This window comes from Ranitomeya variabilis, chromosome 2 (assembly GCF_051348905.1).
Source record: "Ranitomeya variabilis isolate aRanVar5 chromosome 2, aRanVar5.hap1, whole genome shotgun sequence".
NCBI classification, from domain to species: Eukaryota; Metazoa; Chordata; class Amphibia; order Anura; family Dendrobatidae; genus Ranitomeya; species Ranitomeya variabilis.
This window is the reverse complement of record NC_135233.1, coordinates 378,200,813-378,228,668: the sequence shown is the minus strand read 5'-3', so window position 1 is coordinate 378,228,668 and position 27,856 is coordinate 378,200,813. Positions and strand designations below refer to the sequence as shown.

General features: G+C 47.5%; 2 protein-coding genes across 6 annotated transcripts in view; one reads left to right on the top strand and one right to left on the bottom strand.

Moving 5' to 3' along the window:
• LOC143806122 (uncharacterized) overlaps positions 1-22,089 on the bottom strand; it is a 36,038-nt gene extending 13,949 nt beyond the window's left edge. For both annotated transcript variants that reach the window (XM_077286088.1, XM_077286086.1), the window contains exons 1-2: positions 21,958-22,089; positions 18,805-18,898 (exon numbers count right to left, since the gene is read on the bottom strand). In XM_077286088.1, the coding sequence (XP_077142203.1) occupies positions 18,805-18,898; positions 21,958-22,052 (189 nt within the window). In that variant the 5' untranslated portion in view covers positions 22,053-22,089. The remainder of the gene's footprint in view (positions 1-18,804; positions 18,899-21,957) is intronic.
• Positions 1-27,615, top strand: part of LOC143806127 (uncharacterized) — a 50,135-nt gene extending 22,520 nt beyond the window's left edge. The window contains exons 1-5 of one of the 4 annotated variants that reach the window (XM_077286096.1): positions 22,058-22,193; positions 24,144-24,262; positions 24,339-24,512; positions 24,584-24,707; positions 25,272-27,615. In XM_077286096.1, the coding sequence (XP_077142211.1) occupies positions 24,185-24,262; positions 24,339-24,512; positions 24,584-24,707; positions 25,272-26,149 (1,254 nt within the window). In that variant the 5' untranslated portion in view covers positions 22,058-22,193; positions 24,144-24,184 and the 3' untranslated portion in view covers positions 26,150-27,615. Of the gene's footprint in view, positions 1-22,057; positions 22,391-24,143; positions 24,263-24,338; positions 24,513-24,583; positions 24,708-25,271 lie in introns of those variants that run through there. The other 3 variants (XM_077286098.1, XM_077286097.1, XM_077286099.1) reach the window with 3 other exon arrangements.
• The last annotated feature ends 241 nt before the right edge of the window (positions 27,616-27,856 follow it).

The following is a 27,856-nucleotide window of genomic DNA, read 5'->3' as shown; positions in this document are numbered from 1 at the left end:
GTAATACAGATAAGTGACGTCATGTGACACATTTCCCAGAATCCCTCACCTCTGCAGTCATGTCACGGCCTTAGTAATACAGATAAGTGACGTCATGTGACACATTTCCCAGAATCCCTCACCTCTGCAGTTATGTCACTGCCTTAGTAATACAGATAAGTGACATCATGTGACACATTTCCCAGAATCCCTCACCTCTGCAGTCATGTCACTGCCTTAGTAATACAGATAAGTGACGTCATGTGACATTTCCCAGAATCCCTCACCTCTGCAGTCATGTCACGGCCTTAGTAATACAGATAGGAGACGTCATGTGACATTTCCCAGAATCCCTCACCTCTGCAGTCATGTCACGGCCTTAGTAATACAGATAGGAGACATCATGTGACACATTTCCCAGAATCCCTCACCTCTACAGTCATGTCACTGCCTTAGTAATACAGATAAGTGACGTCATGTGACACATTTCCCAGAATCCCTCACCTCTGCAGTCATGTCACGGCCTTAGTAATACAGATAGGTGACGTCATGTGACACATTTCCCAGAATCCCTCACCTCTGCATCCTGTCACGGCCTTAGTAATACAGATAGGTGACGTCATGTGACACATTTCCCAGAATCCCTCACCTCTACAGTCATGTCACTGCCTTAGTAATACAGATAGGTGACGTCATGTGACACATTTCCCAGAATCCCTCATCTCTGCATCCTGTCACTGCCTTAGTAATACAGATAGGAGACGTCATGTGACACATTTCCCAGAATCCCTCACCTCTGCATCCTGTCACTGCCTTAGTAATACAGATAAGTGACGTCATGTGACACATTTCCCAGAATCCCTCACCTCTGCATCCTGTCACTGCCTTAGTAATACAGATAAGTGACGTCATGTGACACATTTCCCAGAATCCCTCACCTCTGCATCCTGTCACGGCCTTAGTAATACAGATAAGTGATGTCATGTGACACATTTCCCAGAATCCCTCACCTCTGCATCCTGTCACTGCCTTAGTAATACAGATAGGTGACGTCATGTGACACATTTCCCAGAATGCCTCACCTCTGCAGTCATGTCACGGCCTTAGTAATACAGATAGGTAACGTCATGTGACACATTTCCCAGAATCCCTCACCTCTGCAGTCATGTCACGGCCTTAGTAATACAGATAAGTGACGTCATGTGACACATTTCCCAGAATCCCTCACCTCTGCAGTCATGTCACTGCCTTAGTAATATAGATAGGAGACATCATGTGACACATTTCCCAGAATCCCTCACCTCTGCATCCTGTCACTGCCTTAGTAATACAGATAAGTGACGTCATGTGACACATTTCCCAGAATCCCTCACCTCTGCAGTCATGTCACGGCCTTAGTAATACAGATAAGTGACGTCATGTGACACATTTCCCAGAATCCCTCACCTCTGCAGTCATGTCACGGCCTTAGTAATACAGATAGGAGACATCATGTGACACATTTCCCAGAATCCCTCACCTCTGCAGTCATGTCACGGCCTTAGTAATACAGATAAGTGACGTCATGTGACACATTTCCCAGAATCCCTCACCTCTGCAGTCATGTCACTGCCTTAGTAATACAGATAGGAGACATCATGTGACACATTTCCCAGAATCCCTCACCTCTGCAGTCATGTCACTGCCTTAGTAATACAGATAGGAGACATCATGTGACACATTTCCCAGAATCCCTCACCTCTGCATCCTGTCACTGCCTTAGTAATACAGATAGGAGACATCATGTGACACTTCCCAGAATCCCTCACCTCTGCAGTCATGTCACGGCCTTAGTAATACAGATAAGTGACGTCATGTGACACATTTCCCAGAATCCCTCACCTCTGCAGTCATGTCACTGCCTTAGTAATACAGATAAGTGACGTCATGTGACATTTCCCAGAATCCCTCACCTCTGCAGTCATGTCACGGCCTTAGTAATACAGATAGGAGACGTCATGTGACATTTCCCAGAATCCCTCACCTCTGCAGTCATGTCACGGCCTTAGTAATACAGATAGGAGACATCATGTGACACATTTCCCAGAATCCCTCACCTCTACAGTCATGTCACTGCCTTAGTAATACAGATAAGTGACGTCATGTGACACATTTCCCAGAATCCCTCACCTCTGCAGTCATGTCACGGCCTTAGTAATACAGATAGGTGACGTCATGTGACACATTTCCCAGAATCCCTCACCTCTGCAGTCATGTCACTGCCTTAGTAATACAGATAGGTGACGTCATGTGACACATTTCCCAGAATCCCTCATCTCTGCATCCTGTCACTGCCTTAGTAATACAGATAGGAGACGTCATGTGACACATTTCCCAGAATCCCTCACCTCTGCATCCTGTCACTGCCTTAGTAATACAGATAAGTGACGTCATGTGACACATTTCCCAGAATCCCTCACCTCTGCAGTTATGTCACGGCCTTAGTAATACAGATAGGAGACATCATGTGACACATTTCCCAGAATCCCTCACCTCTGCATCCTGTCACTGCCTTAGTAATACAGATAAGTGACGTCATGTGACACATTTCCCAGAATCCCTCACCTCTGCATCCTGTCACTGCCTTAGTAATACAGATAGGTGACGTCATGTGACACATTTCCCAGAATGCCTCACCTCTGCAGTCATGTCACGGCCTTAGTAATACAGATAGGTAACGTCATGTGACACATTTCCCAGAATCCCTCACCTCTGCAGTCATGTCACGGCCTTAGTAATACAGATAAGTGACGTCATGTGACACATTTCCCAGAATCCCTCACCTCTGCAGTCATGTCACTGCCTTAGTAATATAGATAGGAGACATCATGTGACACATTTCCCAGAATCCCTCACCTCTGCATCCTGTCACTGCCTTAGTAATACAGATAAGTGACGTCATGTGACACATTTCCCAGAATCCCTCACCTCTGCAGTCATGTCACGGCCTTAGTAATACAGATAAGTGACGTCATGTGACACATTTCCCAGAATCCCTCACCTCTGCAGTCATGTCACGGCCTTAGTAATACAGATAAGTGACGTCATGTGACACATTTCCCAGAATCCCTCACCTCTGCAGTCATGTCACGGCCTTAGTAATACAGATAGGAGACATCATGTGACACATTTCCCAGAATCCCTCACCTCTGCAGTCATGTCACGGCCTTAGTAATACAGATAAGTGACGTCATGTGACACATTTCCCAGAATCCCTCACCTCTGCAGTCATGTCACTGCCTTAGTAATACAGATAGGAGACATCATGTGACACATTTCCCAGAATCCCTCACCTCTGCATCCTGTCACTGCCTTAGTAATACAGATAGGAGACATCATGTGACACTTCCCAGAATCCCTCACCTCTGCAGTCATGTCACGGCCTTAGTAATACAGATAAGTGACGTCATGTGACACATTTCCCAGAATCCCTCACCTCTGCAGTCATGTCACGGCCTTAGTAATACAGATAAGTGACGTCATGTGACACATTTCCCAGAATCCCTCACCTCTGCATCCTGTCACGGCCTTAGTAATACAGATAAGTGACGTCATGTGACACATTTCCCAGAATCCCTCACCTCTGCAGTCATGTCACGGCCTTAGTAATACAGATAGGAGACATCATGTGACACATTTCCCAGAATCCCTCACCTCTGCATCCTGTCACTGCCTTAGTAATACAGATAAGTGACGTCATGTGACACATTTCCCAGAATCCCTCACCTCTGCAGTCATGTCACTGCCTTAGTAATACAGATAGGTGACGTCATGTGACACATTTCCCAGAATCCCTCACCTCTGCAGTCATGTCACTGCCTTAGTAATACAGATAGGAGACATCATGTGACACATTTCCCAGAATCCCTCACCTCTGCAGTCATGTCACGGCCTTAGTAATACAGATAGGTGACGTCATGTGACACATTTCCCAGAATCCCTCACCTCTGCAGTCATGTCTCGGCCTTAGTAATACAGATAGGTGACGTCATGTGACACATTTCCCAGAATCCCTCACCTCTGCAGTCATGTCACGGCCTTAGTAATACAGATAGGTGACGTCATGTGACACATTTCCCAGAATCCCTCACCTCTGCAGTCATGTCACGGCCTTAGTAATACAGATAGGTGACGTCATGTGACACATTTCCCAGAATCCCTCACCTCTGCAGTCATGTCACGGCCTTAGTAATACAGATAGGTGACGTCATGTGACACATTTCCCAGAATCCCTCACCTCTGCAGTTATGTCACGGCCTTAGTAATACAGATAGGAGACATCATGTGACACATTTCCCAGAATCCCTCACCTCTGCATCCTGTCACTGCCTTAGTAATACGGATAGGAGACGTCATGTGACACATTTCCCAGAATCCCTCACCTCTGCAGTTATGTCACGGCCTTAGTAATACAGATAGGAGACATCATGTGACACATTTCCCAGAATCCCTCACCTCTGCATCCTGTCACTGCCTTAGTAATACGGATAGGAGACGTCATGTGACACATTTCCCAGAATCCCTCACCTCTGCAGTCATGTCACGGCCTTAGTAATACAGATAAGTGACGTCATGTGACACATTTCCCAGAATCCCTCACCTCTGCATCCTGTCACGGCCTTAGTAATACAGATAGGAGACATCATGTGACACATTTCCCAGAATCCCTCACCTCTGCAGTCATGTCACGGCCTTAGTAATACAGATAAGTGACGTCATGTGACACATTTCCCAGAATCCCTCACCTCTGCATCCTGTCACGGCCTTAGTAATACAGATAGGTGACGTCATGTGACACATTTCCCAGAATCCCTCACCTCTACAGTCATGTCACTGCCTTAGTAATACAGATAGGTGACGTCATGTGACACATTTCCCAGAATCCCTCACCTCTACAGTCATGTCACTGCCTTAGTAATACAGATAGGAGACATCATGTGACACATTTCCCAGAATCCCTCACCTCTGCAGTTATGTCACGGCCTTAGTAATACAGATAGGAGACATCATGTGACACATTTCCCAGAATCCCTCACCTCTACAGTCATGTCACGGCCTTAGTAATACAGATAGGAGACATCATGTGACACATTTCCCAGAATCCCTCACCTCTACAGTCATGTCACGGCCTTAGTAATACAGATAGGAGACATCATGTGATACATTTCCCAGAATCCCTCACCTCTACAGTCATGTCACGGCCTTAGTAATACAGATAGGTGACGTCATGTGACACATTTCCCAGAATCCCTCACCTCTGCAGTCATGTCACGGCCTTAGTAATACAGATAGGAGACATCATGTGACACATTTCCCAGAATCCCTCACCTCTGCAGTTATGTCACGGCCTTAGTAATACAGATAGGAGACATCATGTGACACATTTCCCAGAATCCCTCACCTCTACAGTCATGTCACGGCCTTAGTAATACAGATAAGTGACGTCATGTGACACATTTCCCAGAATCCCTCACCTCTGCATCCTGTCACGGCCTTAGTAATACAGATAGGTGACGTCATGTGACACATTTCCCAGAATCCCTCACCTCTACAGTCATGTCACGGCCTTAGTAATACAGATAAGTGACGTCATGTGACACATTTCCCAGAATCCCTCACCTCTACAGTCATGTCACGGCCTTAGTAATACAGATAGGAGACATCATGTGACACATTTCCCAGAATCCCTCACCTCTACAGTCATGTCACTGCCTTAGTAATACAGATAGGTGACGTCATGTGACACATTTCCCAGAATCCCTCACCTCTGCATCCTGTCACGGCCTTAGTAATACAGATAGGTGACGTCATGTGACACATTTCCCAGAATCCCTCACCTCTACAGTCATGTCACTGCCTTAGTAATACAGATAGGAGACGTCATGTGACACATTTCCCAGAATCCCTCACCTCTGCAGTTATGTCACGGCCTTAGTAATACAGATAGGAGACATCATGTGACACATTTCCCAGAATCCCTCACCTCTACAGTCATGTCACGGCCTTAGTAATACAGATAGGTGACGTCATGTGACACATTTCCCAGAATCCCTCACCTCTGCATCCTGTCACGGCCTTAGTAATACAGATAGGTGACGTCATGTGACACATTTCCCAGAATCCCTCACCTCTGCAGTCATGTCACGGCCTTAGTAATACAGATAGGAGACATCATGTGACACATTTCCCAGAATCCCTCACCTCTGCAGTCATGTCACGGCCTTAGTAATACAGATAGGTGACGTCATGTGACACATTTCCCAGAATCCCTCACCTCTACAGTCATGTCACGGCCTTAGTAATACAGATAGGAGACATCATGTGACACATTTCCCAGAATCCCTCACCTCTACAGTCATGTCACGGCCTTAGTAATACAGATAGGAGACATCATGTGACACATTTCCCAGAATCCCTCACCTCTACAGTCATGTCACGGCCTTAGTAATACAGATAGGAGACATCATGTGACACATTTCCCAGAATCCCTCACCTCTACAGTCATGTCACGGCCTTAGTAATACAGATAGGAGACATCATGTGACACATTTCCCAGAATCCCTCACCTCTACAGTCATGTCACTGCCTTAGTAATACAGATAGGTGACGTCATGTGACACATTTCCCAGAATCCCTCACCTCTGCAGTCATGTCACTGCCTTAGTAATACAGATAGGTGACGTCATGTGACACATTTCCCAGAATCCCTCACCTCTGCATCCTGTCACGGCCTTAGTAATACAGATAGGTGACGTCATGTGACACATTTCCCAGAATCCCTCACCTCTGCAGTCATGTCACTGCCTTAGTAATACAGATAGGAGACGTCATGTGACACATTTCCCAGAATCCCTCACCTCTGCATCCTGTCACTGCCTTAGTAATACAGATAAGTGACATCATGTGACACATTTCCCAGAATCCCTCACCTCTGCAGTCATGTCACGGCCTTAGTAATACAGATAGGTAACGTCATGTGACACATTTCCCAGAATCCCTCACCTCTGCAGTCATGTCACTGCCTTAGTAATACAGATAGGAGACATCATGTGACACATTTCCCAGAATCCCTCACCTCTACAGTCATGTCACTGCCTTAGTAATACAGATAGGTGACGTCATGTGACACATTTCCCAGAATCCCTCACCTCTGCAGTCATGTCACTGCCTTAGTAATACAGATAGGTGACGTCATGTGACACATTTCCCAGAATCCCTCACCTCTGCATCCTGTCACGGCCTTAGTAATACAGATAGGTGACGTCATGTGACACATTTCCCAGAATCCCTCACCTCTGCAGTCATGTCACTGCCTTAGTAATACAGATAGGAGACGTCATGTGACACATTTCCCAGAATCCCTCACCTCTGCATCCTGTCACTGCCTTAGTAATACAGATAAGTGACGTCATGTGACACATTTCCCAGAATCCCTCACCTCTGCAGTCATGTCACTGCCTTAGTAATATAGATAGGAGACATCATGTGACACATTTCCCAGAATCCCTCACCTCTGCATCCTGTCACGGCCTTAGTAATACAGATAGGAGACATCATGTGACACATTTCCCAGAATCCCTCACCTCTGCATCCTGTCACTGCCTTAGTAATACGGATAGGAGACGTCATGTGACACATTTCCCAGAATCCCTCACCTCTGCATCCTGTCACGGCCTTAGTAATACAGATAGGTGACGTCATGTGACACATTTCCCAGAATCCCTCACCTCTGCAGTCATGTCACTGCCTTAGTAATACAGATAGGAGACGTCATGTGACACATTTCCCAGAATCCCTCACCTCTGCATCCTGTCACTGCCTTAGTAATACAGATAAGTGACGTCATGTGACACATTTCCCAGAATCCCTCACCTCTGCAGTCATGTCACTGCCTTAGTAATATAGATAGGAGACATCATGTGACACATTTCCCAGAATCCCTCACCTCTGCATCCTGTCACGGCCTTAGTAATACAGATAGGAGACATCATGTGACACATTTCCCAGAATCCCTCACCTCTGCATCCTGTCACTGCCTTAGTAATACGGATAGGAGACGTCATGTGACACATTTCCCAGAATCCCTCACCTCTGCAGTCATGTCACGGCCTTAGTAATACAGATAAGTGACGTCATGTGACACATTTCCCAGAATCCCTCACCTCTGCATCCTGTCACGGCCTTAGTAATACAGATAGGTGACGTCATGTGACACATTTCCCAGAATCCCTCACCTCTACAGTCATGTCACTGCCTTAGTAATACAGATAGGAGACATCATGTGACACATTTACCAGAATCCCTCACCTCTGCAGTTATGTCACGGCCTTAGTAATACAGATAGGAGACATCATGTGACACATTTCCCAGAATCCCTCACCTCTACAGTCATGTCACGGCCTTAGTAATACAGATAGGAGACATCATGTGACACATTTCCCAGAATCCCTCACCTCTACAGTCATGTCACTGCCTTAGTAATACAGATAGGAGACATCATGTGACACATTTCCCAGAATCCCTCACCTCTACAGTCATGTCACGGCCTTAGTAATACAGATAGGTGACGTCATGTGACACATTTCCCAGAATCCCTCACCTCTGCATCCTGTCACGGCCTTAGTAATACAGATAGGTGACGTCATGTGACACATTTCCCAGAATCCCTCACCTCTACAGTCATGTCACTGCCTTAGTAATACAGATAGGTGACGTCATGTGACACATTTCCCAGAATCCCTCACCTCTACAGTCATGTCACTGCCTTAGTAATACAGATAGGAGACATCATGTGACACATTTCCCAGAATCCCTCACCTCTGCAGTCATGTCACTGCCTTAGTAATACAGATAGGAGACATCATGTGACACATTTCCCAGAATCCCTCACCTCTACAGTCATGTCACGGCCTTAGTAATACAGATAGGTGACGTCATGTGACACATTTCCCAGAATCCCTCACCTCTGCAGTCATGTCACTGCCTTAGTAATACAGATAGGAGACATCATGTGACACATTTCCCAGAATCCCTCACCTCTGCAGTTATGTCACTGCCTTAGTAATACAGATAGGTAACGTCATGTGACACATTTCCCAGAATCCCTCACCTCTACAGTCATGTCACTGCCTTAGTAATACAGATAGGAGACGTCATGTGACACATTTCCCAGAATCCCTCACCTCTGCAGTTATGTCACGGCCTTAGTAATACAGATAAGTGACGTCATGTGACACATTTCCCAGAATCCCTCACCTCTACAGTCATGTCACGGCCTTAGTAATACAGATAGGAGACATCATGTGACACATTTCCCAGAATCCCTCACCTCTACAGTCATGTCACGGCCTTAGTAATACAGATAGGAGACATCATGTGACACATTTCCCAGAATCCCTCACCTCTGCAGTCATGTCACTGCCTTAGTAATACAGATAAGTGACATCATGTGACACATTTCCCAGAATCCCTCACCTCTGCAGTCATGTCACGGCCTTAGTAATACAGATAGGTGACGTCATGTGACACATTTCCCAGAATCCCTCACCTCTGCAGTTATGTCACGGCCTTAGTAATACAGATAAGTGACGTCATGTGACACATTTCCCAGAATCCCTCACCTCTACAGTCATGTCACGGCCTTAGTAATACAGATAGGAGACATCATGTGACACATTTCCCAGAATCCCTCACCTCTACAGTCATGTCACGGCCTTAGTAATACAGATAGGAGACATCATGTGACACATTTCCCAGAATCCCTCACCTCTGCAGTCATGTCACTGCCTTAGTAATACAGATAGGAGACATCATGTGACACATTTCCCAGAATCCCTCACCTCTGCAGTCATGTCACGGCCTTAGTAATACAGATAGGTGACGTCATGTGACACATTTCCCAGAATCCCTCACCTCTACAGTCATGTCACTGCCTTAGTAATACAGATAGGAGACATCATGTGACACATTTCCCAGAATCCCTCACCTCTACAGTCATGTCACGGCCTTAGTAATACAGATAGGAGACATCATGTGACACATTTCCCAGAATCCCTCACCTCTACAGTCATGTCACGGCCTTAGTAATACAGATAGGAGACATCATGTGACACATTTCCCAGAATCCCTCACCTCTACAGTCATGTCACTGCCTTAGTAATACAGATAGGTGACGTCATGTGACACATTTCCCAGAATCCCTCACCTCTGCAGTCATGTCACTGCCTTAGTAATACAGATAGGAGACGTCATGTGACACATTTCCCAGAATCCCTCACCTCTGCATCCTGTCACTGCCTTAGTAATACAGATAAGTGACGTCATGTGACACATTTCCCAGAATCCCTCACCTCTGCAGTCATGTCACTGCCTTAGTAATACAGATAGGTGACGTCATGTGACACATTTCCCAGAATCCCTCATCTCTGCATCCTGTCACTGCCTTAGTAATACAGATAGGAGACGTCATGTGACACATTTCCCAGAATCCCTCACCTCTGCATCCTGTCACTGCCTTAGTAATACAGATAAGTGACGTCATGTGACACATTTCCCAGAATCCCTCACCTCTGCAGTTATGTCACGGCCTTAGTAATACAGATAGGAGACATCATGTGACACATTTCCCAGAATCCCTCACCTCTGCATCCTGTCACTGCCTTAGTAATACAGATAAGTGACGTCATGTGACACATTTCCCAGAATCCCTCACCTCTGCATCCTGTCACTGCCTTAGTAATACAGATAGGTGACGTCATGTGACACATTTCCCAGAATGCCTCACCTCTGCAGTCATGTCACGGCCTTAGTAATACAGATAGGTAACGTCATGTGACACATTTCCCAGAATCCCTCACCTCTGCAGTCATGTCACGGCCTTAGTAATACAGATAAGTGACGTCATGTGACACATTTCCCAGAATCCCTCACCTCTGCAGTCATGTCACTGCCTTAGTAATATAGATAGGAGACATCATGTGACACATTTCCCAGAATCCCTCACCTCTGCATCCTGTCACTGCCTTAGTAATACAGATAAGTGACGTCATGTGACACATTTCCCAGAATCCCTCACCTCTGCAGTCATGTCACGGCCTTAGTAATACAGATAAGTGACGTCATGTGACACATTTCCCAGAATCCCTCACCTCTGCAGTCATGTCACGGCCTTAGTAATACAGATAAGTGACGTCATGTGACACATTTCCCAGAATCCCTCACCTCTGCAGTCATGTCACGGCCTTAGTAATACAGATAGGAGACATCATGTGACACATTTCCCAGAATCCCTCACCTCTGCAGTCATGTCACGGCCTTAGTAATACAGATAATTGACGTCATGTGACACATTTCCCAGAATCCCTCACCTCTGCAGTCATGTCACTGCCTTAGTAATACAGATAGGAGACATCATGTGACACATTTCCCAGAATCCCTCACCTCTGCATCCTGTCACTGCCTTAGTAATACAGATAGGAGACATCATGTGACACTTCCCAGAATCCCTCACCTCTGCAGTCATGTCACTGCCTTAGTAATACAGATAGGAGACGTCATGTGACACATTTCCCAGAATCCCTCACCTCTGCATCCTGTCACGGCCTTAGTAATACAGATAAGTGACGTCATGTGACACATTTCCCAGAATCCCTCACCTCTGCAGTCATGTCACGGCCTTAGTAATACAGATAGGAGACATCATGTGACACATTTCCCAGAATCCCTCACCTCTGCATCCTGTCACTGCCTTAGTAATACAGATAAGTGACGTCATGTGACACATTTCCCAGAATCCCTCACCTCTGCAGTCATGTCACTGCCTTAGTAATACAGATAGGTGACGTCATGTGACACATTTCCCAGAATCCCTCACCTCTGCAGTCATGTCACTGCCTTAGTAATACAGATAGGAGACATCATGTGACACATTTCCCAGAATCCCTCACCTCTGCAGTCATGTCACGGCCTTAGTAATACAGATAGGTGACGTCATGTGACACATTTCCCAGAATCCCTCACCTCTGCAGTCATGTCACGGCCTTAGTAATACAGATAGGTGACGTCATGTGACACATTTCCCAGAATCCCTCACCTCTGCAGTCATGTCACGGCCTTAGTAATACAGATAGGTGACGTCATGTGACACATTTCCCAGAATCCCTCACCTCTGCAGTCATGTCACGGCCTTAGTAATACAGATAGGTGACGTCATGTGACACATTTCCCAGAATCCCTCACCTCTGCAGTCATGTCACGGCCTTAGTAATACAGATAGGTGACGTCATGTGACACATTTCCCAGAATCCCTCACCTCTGCAGTTATGTCACGGCCTTAGTAATACAGATAGGAGACATCATGTGACACATTTCCCAGAATCCCTCACCTCTGCATCCTGTCACTGCCTTAGTAATACGGATAGGAGACGTCATGTGACACATTTCCCAGAATCCCTCACCTCTGCAGTTATGTCACGGCCTTAGTAATACAGATAGGAGACATCATGTGACACATTTCCCAGAATCCCTCACCTCTGCATCCTGTCACTGCCTTAGTAATACGGATAGGAGACGTCATGTGACACATTTCCCAGAATCCCTCACCTCTGCAGTCATGTCACGGCCTTAGTAATACAGATAAGTGACGTCATGTGACACATTTCCCAGAATCCCTCACCTCTGCATCCTGTCACGGCCTTAGTAATACAGATAGGAGACATCATGTGACACATTTCCCAGAATCCCTCACCTCTGCAGTCATGTCACGGCCTTAGTAATACAGATAAGTGACGTCATGTGACACATTTCCCAGAATCCCTCACCTCTGCATCCTGTCACGGCCTTAGTAATACAGATAGGTGACGTCATGTGACACATTTCCCAGAATCCCTCACCTCTACAGTCATGTCACTGCCTTAGTAATACAGATAGGTGACGTCATGTGACACATTTCCCAGAATCCCTCACCTCTACAGTCATGTCACTGCCTTAGTAATACAGATAGGAGACATCATGTGACACATTTCCCAGAATCCCTCACCTCTGCAGTTATGTCACGGCCTTAGTAATACAGATAGGAGACATCATGTGACACATTTCCCAGAATCCCTCACCTCTACAGTCATGTCACGGCCTTAGTAATACAGATAGGAGACATCATGTGACACATTTCCCAGAATCCCTCACCTCTACAGTCATGTCACGGCCTTAGTAATACAGATAGGAGACATCATGTGATACATTTCCCAGAATCCCTCACCTCTACAGTCATGTCACGGCCTTAGTAATACAGATAGGTGACGTCATGTGACACATTTCCCAGAATCCCTCACCTCTGCAGTCATGTCACGGCCTTAGTAATACAGATAGGAGACATCATGTGACACATTTCCCAGAATCCCTCACCTCTACAGTCATGTCACTGCCTTAGTAATACAGATAGGTGACGTCATGTGACACATTTCCCAGAATCCCTCACCTCTGCATCCTGTCACGGCCTTAGTAATACAGATAGGTGACGTCATGTGACACATTTCCCAGAATCCCTCACCTCTACAGTCATGTCACTGCCTTAGTAATACAGATAGGTGACGTCATGTGACACATTTCCCAGAATCCCTCACCTCTACAGTCATGTCACTGCCTTAGTAATACAGATAGGAGACATCATGTGACACATTTCCCAGAATCCCTCACCTCTGCAGTTATGTCACGGCCTTAGTAATACAGATAGGAGACATCATGTGACACATTTCCCAGAATCCCTCACCTCTACAGTCATGTCACGGCCTTAGTAATACAGATAAGTGACGTCATGTGACACATTTCCCAGAATCCCTCACCTCTGCATCCTGTCACGGCCTTAGTAATACAGATAGGTGACGTCATGTGACACATTTCCCAGAATCCCTCACCTCTACAGTCATGTCACGGCCTTAGTAATACAGATAAGTGACGTCATGTGACACATTTCCCAGAATCCCTCACCTCTACAGTCATGTCACGGCCTTAGTAATACAGATAGGAGACATCATGTGACACATTTCCCAGAATCCCTCACCTCTACAGTCATGTCACGGCCTTAGTAATACAGATAGGAGACATCATGTGACACATTTCCCAGAATCCCTCACCTCTACAGTCATGTCACTGCCTTAGTAATACAGATAGGTGACGTCATGTGACACATTTCCCAGAATCCCTCACCTCTGCATCCTGTCACGGCCTTAGTAATACAGATAGGTGACGTCATGTGACACATTTCCCAGAATCCCTCACCTCTACAGTCATGTCACTGCCTTAGTAATACAGATAGGAGACGTCATGTGACACATTTCCCAGAATCCCTCACCTCTGCAGTTATGTCACGGCCTTAGTAATACAGATAGGAGACATCATGTGACACATTTCCCAGAATCCCTCACCTCTACAGTCATGTCACTGCCTTAGTAATACAGATAGGTGACGTCATGTGACACATTTCCCAGAATCCCTCACCTCTGCAGTTATGTCACGGCCTTAGTAATACAGATAGGTGACGTCATGTGACACATTTCCCAGAATCCCTCACCTCTGCATCCTGTCACGGCCTTAGTAATACAGATAGGTGACGTCATGTGACACATTTCCCAGAATCCCTCACCTCTGCAGTCATGTCACGGCCTTAGTAATACAGATAGGAGACATCATGTGACACATTTCCCAGAATCCCTCACCTCTGCAGTCATGTCACGGCCTTAGTAATACAGATAGGTGACGTCATGTGACACATTTCCCAGAATCCCTCACCTCTACAGTCATGTCACGGCCTTAGTAATACAGATAGGAGACATCATGTGACACATTTCCCAGAATCCCTCACCTCTACAGTCATGTCACGGCCTTAGTAATACAGATAGGAGACATCATGTGACACATTTCCCAGAATCCCTCACCTCTACAGTCATGTCACGGCCTTAGTAATACAGATAGGAGACATCATGTGACACATTTCCCAGAATCCCTCACCTCTACAGTCATGTCACTGCCTTAGTAATACAGATAGGTGACGTCATGTGACACATTTCCCAGAATCCCTCACCTCTGCAGTCATGTCACTGCCTTAGTAATACAGATAGGTGACGTCATGTGACACATTTCCCAGAATCCCTCACCTCTGCATCCTGTCACGGCCTTAGTAATACAGATAGGTGACGTCATGTGACACATTTCCCAGAATCCCTCACCTCTGCAGTCATGTCACTGCCTTAGTAATACAGATAGGAGACGTCATGTGACACATTTCCCAGAATCCCTCACCTCTGCATCCTGTCACTGCCTTAGTAATACAGATAAGTGACATCATGTGACACATTTCCCAGAATCCCTCACCTCTGCAGTCATGTCACGGCCTTAGTAATACAGATAGGTAACGTCATGTGACACATTTCCCAGAATCCCTCACCTCTGCAGTCATGTCACTGCCTTAGTAATACAGATAGGAGACATCATGTGACACATTTCCCAGAATCCCTCACCTCTACAGTCATGTCACTGCCTTAGTAATACAGATAGGTGACGTCATGTGACACATTTCCCAGAATCCCTCACCTCTGCAGTCATGTCACTGCCTTAGTAATACAGATAGGTGACGTCATGTGACACATTTCCCAGAATCCCTCACCTCTGCATCCTGTCACGGCCTTAGTAATACAGATAGGTGACGTCATGTGACACATTTCCCAGAATCCCTCACCTCTGCAGTCATGTCACTGCCTTAGTAATACAGATAGGAGACGTCATGTGACACATTTCCCAGAATCCCTCACCTCTGCATCCTGTCACTGCCTTAGTAATACAGATAAGTGACGTCATGTGACACATTTCCCAGAATCCCTCACCTCTGCAGTCATGTCACTGCCTTAGTAATATAGATAGGAGACATCATGTGACACATTTCCCAGAATCCCTCACCTCTGCATCCTGTCACGGCCTTAGTAATACAGATAGGAGACATCATGTGACACATTTCCCAGAATCCCTCACCTCTGCATCCTGTCACTGCCTTAGTAATACGGATAGGAGACGTCATGTGACACATTTCCCAGAATCCCTCACCTCTGCATCCTGTCACGGCCTTAGTAATACAGATAGGTGACGTCATGTGACACATTTCCCAGAATCCCTCACCTCTGCAGTCATGTCACTGCCTTAGTAATACAGATAGGAGACGTCATGTGACACATTTCCCAGAATCCCTCACCTCTGCATCCTGTCACTGCCTTAGTAATACAGATAAGTGACGTCATGTGACACATTTCCCAGAATCCCTCACCTCTGCAGTCATGTCACTGCCTTAGTAATATAGATAGGAGACATCATGTGACACATTTCCCAGAATCCCTCACCTCTGCATCCTGTCACGGCCTTAGTAATACAGATAGGAGACATCATGTGACACATTTCCCAGAATCCCTCACCTCTGCATCCTGTCACTGCCTTAGTAATACGGATAGGAGACGTCATGTGACACATTTCCCAGAATCCCTCACCTCTGCAGTCATGTCACGGCCTTAGTAATACAGATAAGTGACGTCATGTGACACATTTCCCAGAATCCCTCACCTCTGCATCCTGTCACGGCCTTAGTAATACAGATAGGTGACGTCATGTGACACATTTCCCAGAATCCCTCACCTCTACAGTCATGTCACTGCCTTAGTAATACAGATAGGAGACATCATGTGACACATTTCCCAGAATCCCTCACCTCTGCAGTTATGTCACGGCCTTAGTAATACAGATAGGAGACATCATGTGACACATTTCCCAGAATCCCTCACCTCTACAGTCATGTCACGGCCTTAGTAATACAGATAGGAGACATCATGTGACACATTTCCCAGAATCCCTCACCTCTACAGTCATGTCACGGCCTTAGTAATACAGATAGGAGACATCATGTGACACATTTCCCAGAATCCCTCACCTCTACAGTCATGTCACGGCCTTAGTAATACAGATAGGTGACGTCATGTGACACATTTCCCAGAATCCCTCACCTCTGCATCCTGTCACGGCCTTAGTAATACAGATAGGTGACGTCATGTGACACATTTCCCAGAATCCCTCACCTCTACAGTCATGTCACTGCCTTAGTAATACAGATAGGTGACGTCATGTGACACATTTCCCAGAATCCCTCACCTCTACAGTCATGTCACTGCCTTAGTAATACAGATAGGAGACATCATGTGACACATTTCCCAGAATCCCTCACCTCTGCAGTCATGTCACTGCCTTAGTAATACAGATAGGAGACATCATGTGACACATTTCCCAGAATCCCTCACCTCTACAGTCATGTCACGGCCTTAGTAATACAGATAGGTGACGTCATGTGACACATTTCCCAGAATCCCTCACCTCTGCAGTCATGTCACTGCCTTAGTAATACAGATAGGAGACATCATGTGACACATTTCCCAGAATCCCTCACCTCTGCAGTTATGTCACTGCCTTAGTAATACAGATAGGTAACGTCATGTGACACATTTCCCAGAATCCCTCACCTCTACAGTCATGTCACTGCCTTAGTAATACAGATAGGAGACGTCATGTGACACATTTCCCAGAATCCCTCACCTCTGCAGTTATGTCACGGCCTTAGTAATACAGATAAGTGACGTCATGTGACACATTTCCCAGAATCCCTCACCTCTACAGTCATGTCACGGCCTTAGTAATACAGATAGGAGACATCATGTGACACATTTCCCAGAATCCCTCACCTCTACAGTCATGTCACGGCCTTAGTAATACAGATAGGAGACATCATGTGACACATTTCCCAGAATCCCTCACCTCTGCAGTCATGTCACTGCCTTAGTAATACAGATAAGTGACATCATGTGACACATTTCCCAGAATCCCTCACCTCTGCAGTCATGTCACGGCCTTAGTAATACAGATAGGTGACGTCATGTGACACATTTCCCAGAATCCCTCACCTCTGCAGTTATGTCACGGCCTTAGTAATACAGATAAGTGACGTCATGTGACACATTTCCCAGAATCCCTCACCTCTACAGTCATGTCACGGCCTTAGTAATACAGATAGGAGACATCATGTGACACATTTCCCAGAATCCCTCACCTCTGCAGTCATGTCACTGCCTTAGTAATACAGATAGGAGACATCATGTGACACATTTCCCAGAATCCCTCACCTCTGCAGTCATGTCACGGCCTTAGTAATACAGATAGGTGACGTCATGTGACACATTTCCCAGAATCCCTCACCTCTACAGTCATGTCACTGCCTTAGTAATACAGATAGGAGACATCATGTGACACATTTCCCAGAATCCCTCACCTCTACAGTCATGTCACGGCCTTAGTAATACAGATAGGAGACATCATGTGACACATTTCCCAGAATCCCTCACCTCTACAGTCATGTCACGGCCTTAGTAATACAGATAGGAGACATCATGTGACACATTTCCCAGAATCCCTCACCTCTACAGTCATGTCACTGCCTTAGTAATACAGATAGGTGACGTCATGTGACACATTTCCCAGAATCCCTCACCTCTGCAGTCATGTCACTGCCTTAGTAATACAGATAGGAGACGTCATGTGACACATTTCCCAGAATCCCTCACCTCTGCATCCTGTCACTGCCTTAGTAATACAGATAAGTGACGTCATGTGACACATTTCCCAGAATCCCTCACCTCTGCAGTCATGTCACTGCCTTAGTAATATAGATAGGAGACATCATGTGACACATTTCCCAGAATCCCTCACCTCTGCAGTAAGCAGGTAAATGATCTCCAAGGTGAGATTTATTATCGTCTCGGTCATTTTGTTTTTCTCCTTTTCCATTGTGGATGGATCATTCCTGAAAAAAAGCATCTTGTTGAGGAGACGTGAAAAGGAATCAGGCAGTAATGTGAATTACCCAGCATGTTGGAGATGAAGTCACATTCTGTCATTTGGAAAACCCCTTTAACCCTCCACCATTAACAGTGCAGCAGTGCGGACAGGCGGGTGGCTGCATTGTAGCAAGCAGCTCAGTAAGTGATCTATCCCTGGAATCAGGGTCTCTGCCCCTACATCATGCTGCTCTCAGATTACATAGCACAAATCTGGTGACAGATAAGGGGTTAAGTCATGGGCGTTTAGCTCCAGTCACTGCTGTTACAGGCAGGTGCCGGCTGTAGAATACCGCCGTGGGAGGAGAGGGCTGTAGAATGCTGCCGTGGGAGGAGAGGGCTGTAGAATGCCGCTGTGGGAGGAGAGTGCTGTATAATACCGCCGTGGGAGGAGAGGGCTGTAGAATGCCGCCGTGGGAGGAGAGGGCTGTAGAATGCTGCCGTGGGAGGAGAGTGCTGTATAATACCACCGTGGGAGGAGAGGGCTATAGAATACCGCCGTGGGAGGAGAGGGCTGTATAATACCGCCGTGGGAGGAGAGTGCTGTATAATACCGCCGTGGGAGGAGAGGGCTGTAGAATGCCTCCGTGGGAGGAGAGGGCTGTAGAATGCAGCCGTGGGAGGAGAGGGCTGTAGAATGCCTCCGTGGGAGGAGAGGGCTGTAGAATGCAGCCGTGGGAGGAGAGGGCTGTATAATGCTGCCGTGGGAGGAGAGGGCTGTATAATGCTGCCGTGGGAGGAGAGGGCTGTATAATGCTGCCGTGGGAGGAGACTGCTGTATAATACCGCCGTGGGAGGAGAGGGCTGTAGAATGCCGCCATGGGAGGAGAGTGCTGTATAATACCGCCATGGGAGGAGAGTGCTGTATAACACCGCCGTGGGAGGAGAGGGCTGTAGAACGCCGCCGTGGGAGGAGAGGGCTGTAGAATACCGCCGTGGGAGAAGAGGACTGTAGAATACCGCCGTGGGAGGAGAGGGCTGTAGAATGCCACCGTGGGAGGAGAGGGCTGTAGAATACCGCCGTGGGAGGAGAGGGCTGTAGAATACCGCCGTGGGAGGAGAGGGCTGTAGAATACCGCCGTGGGAGGAGAGGGCTGTATAATACCGCCGTGGGAGGAGAGGGCTGTCGAACCCCGCCGTGGGAGGAGAAGGCTGTAGAACGCCGCCGTGGGAGGAGAGGGCTGCAGAATGCCGCCGTGGGAGGAGAGGGCTGCAGAATGCCGCCGTGGGAGGAGAGGGCTGTAGAATGCCGCCGTGGGAGGAGAGGGCTGCAGAATGCCGCCGTGGGAGGAGAGGGCTGTAGAATGCCGCCGTGGGAGGAGAGGGCTGTAGAATGCCGCCGTGGGAGGAGAGGGCTGTAGAATGCCGCCGTGGGAGGAGAGGGCTGTAGAACGCCGCCGTGGGAGGAGAGGGCTGCAGAACGCCACCGTGGGAGGAGAGGGCTGTATAATGCCGCCGTGGGAGGAGAAGGCTGTAGAATACCGCCGTGGGAGGAGAGGGCTGTAGAATGCCGCCGTGGGAGGAGAGGGCTGTAGAATGCTGCCGTGGGAGGAGAGGGCTGCAGAATGCCGCCGTGGGAGGAGAGGGCTGCAGAATGGCGCCGTGGGAGGAGAGGGCTGTAGAATACCGCCGTGGGAGGAGAGGGCTGTAGAATGCCGCCGTGGGAGGAGAGGGCTGTAGAATGCCGCCGTGGGAGGAGAGGGCTGTAGAATACCGCCGTGGGAGGAGAGGGCTGTAGAATACCTCCGTGGGAGGAGAGGGCTGTAGAATGCCGCCGTGGGAGGAGAGGGCTGTAGAATAATGTCGTGGGAGGAGAGGGCTGTAGAATGCCGCTGTGGGAGGAGAGGGCTGTAGAATGCCGCCGTGGGAGGAGAGGGCTGTAGAATGCCGCCGTGGGAGGAGAGGGCTGTAGAATGCCGCCGTGGGAGGAGAGGGCTGTAGAATACCGCCGTGGGAGGAGAGGGCTGTAGAATGCCGCCGTGGGAGGAGAGGGCTGCAGAATGCCGCCGTGGGAGGAGAGGGCTGTATAATGCCGCCGTGGGAGGAGAGGGCTGTAGAATGCTGCCGTGGGAGGAGAGGGCTGTAGAATGCTGCCGTGGGAGGAGAGGAGAGGGCTGTATAATGCCGCCGTGGGAGGAGAGGGCTGCAGAATGCCGCCGTGGGAGGAGAGGGCTGTAGAATACCGCCGTGGGAGGAGAGGGCTGTAGAACGCCGCCGTGGGAGGAGAGGGCTGTAGAATGCCGCCGTGGGAGGAGAGGGCTGCAGAATGCCGCCGTGGGAGGAGAGGGCTGTATAATGCCGCCGTGGGAGGAGAGGGCTGTAGAATGCTGCCGTGGGAGGAGAGGGCTGTAGAATGCTGCCGTGGGAGGAGAGGGCTGTAGAATGCTGCCGTGGGAGGAGAGGAGAGGGCTGTATAATGCCGCCGTGGGAGGAGAGGGCTGCAGAATGCCGCCGTGGGAGGAGAGGGCTGTAGAATGCCGCCGTGGGAGGAGAGGGCTGTAGAATGCTGCCGTGGGAGGAGAGGGCTGTAGAATGCTGCCGTGGGAGGAGAGGGCTGTAGAATGCTGCCGTGGGAGGAGAGGGCTGTAGAATGCTGCCGTGGGAGGAGAGGAGAGGGCTGTATAATGCCGCCGTGGGAGGAGAGGGCTGTAGAATGCCGCCGTGGGAGGAGAGGGCTGTAGAATGCCGCCGTGGGAGGAGAGGGCTGTAGAATAATGCCGTGGGAGGAGAGGGCTGTAGAATGCCGCCGTGGGAGGAGAGGGCTGTAGAATACTGCCGTGGGAGGAGAGGGCTGTAGAATATGCCGTGGGAGGAGAGGGCTGTAGAATATGCCGTGGGAGGAGAGGGCTGCACACGCCCACACCCGACATACATGTACGTCACATGTCAGGAAGAGGTTAATATTGGATTGTGACGGGTGATGACGTCTGTACAGCGCTGCAGAACATGGCGGTGCTATATACACAAGCATGATAATAATGCAGCCAAGCACCACATGTGTCACGTACCGGGATCAGTTACGTACCTGGCAGTGCTCTGTGTATATAGGGGATGGAGGACCTTTGGTGACGTCATGTTGAGGGAGGAGTCACATGTCAGGGGGTTGGGGTGGGTTGCCATGGTAACGGGAGCTCTTCAATGTTTGACTGTGGGCTGCAGGACCTTTGGGATGTCATGAGCTGGTCCTCCGCCCACGAGAGATCACATGACGGTGACAGCAGCGCAGGTCCTAGAGCCCCTGTGATCAGTGCTGGACGCGGTGTACGTATTCCTGGGGTGGTCGTGCGCGGCGTCATCACATTCCGGCACCGTTATATGTCAGGGGCTTCACCAGGATGTGTGGAGGGAGCAGGAGGCGTGCACATCATGGTGTGTGACATCCCTGCGGCTTTACATTTCTCACTGATTTTCCCCATTCAGTCTAATGGCTCAATGGGCTGAAATGAGGAAATGTGCAGGTAGTTGTCACTAGTCACAGTGAGGCTCCATGTGGTGGCCGAGTCTTTCTCGCACCCATAGACTCGGGCGATGTACGGTGACAGTCGCAGCATGCTGCCATTTTATACACATGTAGGATATGGCTGAGAAAATACAGTGATGTGATCCCACCATAGATTAACACTGGGCCGAGTGCTGGGATGTTTCTCTGTATTCTACGCTAGTGTGACCCCGGCCTTATAATAATAATCTTTATTTATATAGCGCCAACATATTCCGCAGCGCTTTACAGTTTAACAGCTTCAAACACAACAGTCATAGGTAACAATGTTAACAATACAGTAATAAAGCAAAATAAGACGACCCTGCTCGTGAGAGCTTACAATCTACAATGAGGTGGGGGAGATACAAAGCACAGGTGTGTATTTACAATGATGTATTTACAATGATGGTCCAGCCATCGTCAGGGGGTGGGGGATAGATGGAAGTAGTGAATGGGCTACACACACACAAACATAAAATGACTTTGATTAGGGAACATGATAGGCAGCTCTGAACAAATGTGTTTTGAGGGAGCGCCTAAAACTATGCAAGTTGTGGATGGTCCTAATATCTTGGGGTAGAGCATTCCAGAGGATTGGTGCAGCACGGGAGAAGTCTTGGAGTCGGGAGTGGGAGGTACAGATTAGTGCAGAAGTTAGTCGAAAGTCGTTTGCAGAGCGCAGCGGTCGGCTAGGCCGATAGACTGAAATGAGGGAGATGTAAGGGGGTGCCGCACTGTGGAGAGCTTTGTGGGTGAGAACAAGTACTTTGAATTGTATCCTGTAATGAATGGGCAGCCAGTGTAACGACTGGCGAAGAGCGGACATGTCCGAGTAACGATTAGCCAGATGGACGACCCTGGCTGCTGCATTAAGGATAGACTGGAGAGGGGAAAGTCGACTGGAGGAGGAGAGAGTCTGGCAGCTGCTCTGTCACACAGGAGCGGTACGCTGAGCTGAGTGTTACGGAGTTTTGGGAGTTGAGCGAGATAGCGGTCAGATGAATTATTTTTTGACTAATAGATGTCTAATGTGTATGGCAGCTTAAAAGGCTATTCCGTCTTCACAGATGGATATTGTCGGATAGCACTTATGAAAACAAGCACTTTTGCAATTTACTGCTTGTTAAAATTTACAGCCGTTCTTCAGATAATACTTTACACTTTTGTTTCCATCTCATTGCCTAGGAGACCGACCACCGCTGCTGTCTACTTGAAGCTTCAAAACAAGTCCTTACAATATCAATAGAAATGTGCTTGTAAGCACTGTGCATTTTCTGCCGTCTAGCAGCGGTGGTCGGTCTCCTAGGCAACGAGCTGTAAACTAACAAAAAGTGTTAAAAGAACGGCTGAAAATTGTAGCAATGAAAAATTACAAAATGGCTTATACCTACAAGCACCATCCGACAATAGCCGTCCAAGAAGATAGGAATTACTCTAAGTTGTCAGATCTCATGGGCAGTGAAGAAACTGTCCAGAACTACATTCCTAGAAGTCTCCTCTGCCATACTGCTTTACAGAGGAAAGTTCTGCATACATCCAGCAATGGCACTCCCTAGGTGCTGCCATTATTGAGGGAAGAGGAGGCAGAGGCTGTATTTATGGGGCTGCACAGCTGTACAGGCATTATAGGGTGAGCAGGTCCCGATAGCGCCACTCGTATCCATGGTTGTGTCTGGTATTACAGCTCGGATTATATTCTCGGGATTTAGATTGTCTAGGTTTTTTTCTAGGTTCGTCATCCTCAAGCATCTTGTCATTTTCCTGACGGAGGATGGACAAGGACAGGAACAAGAAGGTGGAGGAGATATTGGACCTGACCCTGGAGATCATCTACCTGCTGACCGGAGAGGTGAGGGCTTCTGACATTATTCTTACCTGTATTCATAAAGCCAGGACCGGAGGTGATTGTGCCTCTCCGTACACAGGGTTACACGCTAGTGAGGAAAGCTGGCAAGAGTCTGACTCCAAGCTCCGATCCACGTGTGTCAGGAGGGTGGAGCGAGAGTCGAAGCCCACCGCCATCACCGATACATGAGATGAGCAGCGAGCAGAGGATCCTGGAGATCACCAATAAGATCCTGCAGGTGGTGACCGGAGAGGTGAGCGCTGCCGGGGACGCCGGGACCTTATATAATGTGTCTGGGTGATGACGGGACCGTTGTGTTGTCAGGTCCCTGTAAGGTGTCAGGACGTCACCGTCTATCTCTCCATGGAGGAGTGGGAGTATATGGAAGGACACAAGGACCAGTACAAGGACGTCCTGATGGAGGACCCCCGGCCTCTCACATCACCGGGTAAGAGGAAATATTGGATGGAGAGGATCTTAGGGTCTTTGTGTTATTACAGGGCAGCATTCAGCATTCATAGTACTCCCCGTCCTGGTCATCTCAGTAAATGAGCACCAGGCTCTGGCTGTCTGGAGTAAGAGACCATCTAGGGAGATATGGGGTCTTCACAGGTTACTTGTTTTAGTCTGCATTGTATACATCTTCAGATTTAAGGTATGTGCACATGGCATCTTCATTAGGTGTATTCTGTTTCAATCCCCCTGAAAAAGCGCTAAAAAATGTAAAAAAGAATTACCGTATGCTAAACAATGTAAAAACGACTTGCCGTTCATTTTACCATTTAACATTTTTTTAAAAACTTTTTTAATTTTATTTATTTATTTTTTTACTAAAACTACGGTCTCCTATGGACTTGGGCTTTCTATGAGTAGCACGCCACAACAACCCATGATATTAAGTGTTCAAATTTCCTGCAGCGCCACCATAGGAGAAAGGAAACATTACATCAGGTCTGTTTGTTGTTGAGGGGTGGCCATAGAAAATAATGGTCTCGATTTTTTTCCTCAACAGATGTCATCCTGAGCCAAGAGTGCTGCTATCTCTCTCCACCTCCAAATTGTAAAGAAGAATGTGACATCACTCAGGAATGTTATGAGGAATTCACTCTTGCCCCCGATCTGCCTTCATTAATCTACGGCAAAAATCTCCCATCTGATCTCGCTTCCCTAGAAGAACCTTCCTCTGATCATTCACCATTTTCATGGTCTGACGTTGGAAATGATTTCACAATGAAGTCTCATGTGTCCATGCAGAAGACGAGCCACAAAAATGATAGAAAATATTCCTGTTCGGTATGTGGGAAGTGTTTTACAAATAAGCCGAATTTTGTGGAACATCAGAGAATTCACACTGGGGTGAAGCCGTACTCATGTCTCGAATGTGGGAAATGTTTTACCTGGAGATCAAATCTCGGGGAACATCAGAAGGTGCACACAGGAGTGAAGCCACATTCCTGCCTTGTTTGTGGAAAATGTTTTTCCTCTAAATCACATCTTGTGGAACATCAGAGAATCCACACCGGGGAGAAGCCATATTCATGTACAGAATGTGGGAAAAGTTTTGCGATTAGATCCAATCTTGTGGAGCATCAGAAAACTCACAGAGGGGAAAGGCCATTTTCTTGTTTGCAGTGTGGCAAAAGTTTTACACGGAAGCCAGACCTGGTGAGACATCAGAAAATTCACACCGGGGAGAAGCCGTATTCATGTTTGGAATGTGGGAAGTGCTTTTCCTTAAAATCCAATCTTGCAGAACATCAAAAAGTTCACACGGGGGAGCGGCCGTATTCGTGTTCAGAATGTGGGAGAAGTTTTTCTAAGAAATCAAATTTAGTAGAACATCAAAAAATTTACACTGGGAGAAACCATTTTATTCTTCATACTTTATGAAATAAGGTATCGCATTAATGGATGCTACAGCATTCACATTAAAATGGCTATAGACTTAAAATTCAATGTGAGATTGGCCGGTTATCTAATGGACGGTTCCCTGTCGGCACGGAGGATCGGGCTTTTTGGATTCCATCATTCCCAATCCTTCGCTGCCTTGTGAGATGAGACGCTGCCACAGGTGTCTGGCAGCAACATATTGTAATATTTATGGAGACGTCAAGGGTGGAAGGTTTTTCTAAAACTCAGGAGATGCTATTGGTTGGGTTCATGTCAAGTGACCCCCACAATTAGTAGTAAAAAGCGGCTCCTTCATCCGACTGCCGGGACCTAAACCTATCTGACCAATGGAGTGGCAATATGAACGCTTGACCACTGCCACAATCATTCCCTACGTGGCGTCCAAGCGCTGCACTCAGCCTTTTACAGCAGCCATAAAGAAGATGAATGGAGCGGCGATCACTCATCCAACTTGTCGCTCCATTTTATCTGGGATAAAAGTTCCCCGATCGGTGAGAGTTTGCGAGTTCAGATATCTAATGATCAGTAACTTTTTACTGGACAAGCCCTTTACGGTACTTACCAATATGTTAGAAGGCACCAAAAGTGCTCTGCGTTTTTACAGAAAATTACCGCGGTCGTATTTGCACTTTTTCTTCACACAATAGTTACAGGTAAAATGCATTTTAATGAGTTTTACCAATAATTTCTTATAAAAAAGGAAAAGTAACGACAAAATCAACATGTCAGGATACACTGCGATAGGGCATGACGGTAATTATGTCAGCAAGGTTCCTCGTGGGATAAGGAAGTTCTGGTTGACACAGTCGCACTATGAAATAATCTTCAGATGATACAAGTTGATGGCGAAGCCGGCAGTAGTGCTAATGGCCGAATTATTTAACTTATTGACTATTAGGAAACAGCAAATGGTGGCGAAAGAGTAGGATGGTGGAGGGGCAGAGTCTCCTTGGTTTCCGACCATTGATGAGGGCAGAGACCAAGTGTAACAGCAGCTCAACCCATAAGGACTGACCACCCGTCTCCTGCCCTGAACTCAACAGCCTCGTATCCAGACATCCCTATGAGGACGAGGTCACTCCTGAAATCACGGTCCATGCACGGACGTCTGAATTTTGGCCCAGCTCCCATATTTGGAGGGATCGTCATAAATCCAACTTTTTGTTGTTGAATTGTTCTAGTTTTGTATTAATAAATTAACTCTGCTGTCGCACTTTATCTGCTTTTTATCTATGTACATAGGGCTGTGGAGTCGGTAAGCCAAACCTCCGAATCCCTCATACATGGCTCATGTTTAAGTGATAGGTTTACTGTAGTTAAATAGTAACATCAGGCTTTTAGTCACCATTACAATACAACAATCAAGCTGTTTAGATATATTTTATGTTCTATTTATTGGAATACAACTTTGGAGCACAAAAAAGTTTAATAAACTGTAAACATTCAATACACTGTGCAGTAAGGCTTCTTTCACACTTCCGTCTTTCAGCTCCCGTCACAATCCGTCGATTTTTGAGAATGCAGGATCCTGCATCTTCCCATAGACTTGTATTAGCGACGGATTGTGACGGATGGCCATCCGTTTCATCTGTCGTGCACTGGATCCTGTGTAAAAAAAAAAAAACGGTCCGTCGGGCAGAGAAACCGTTCAGAGGAACGTTTTTTCTGCACGTCGGAAAATCGCTC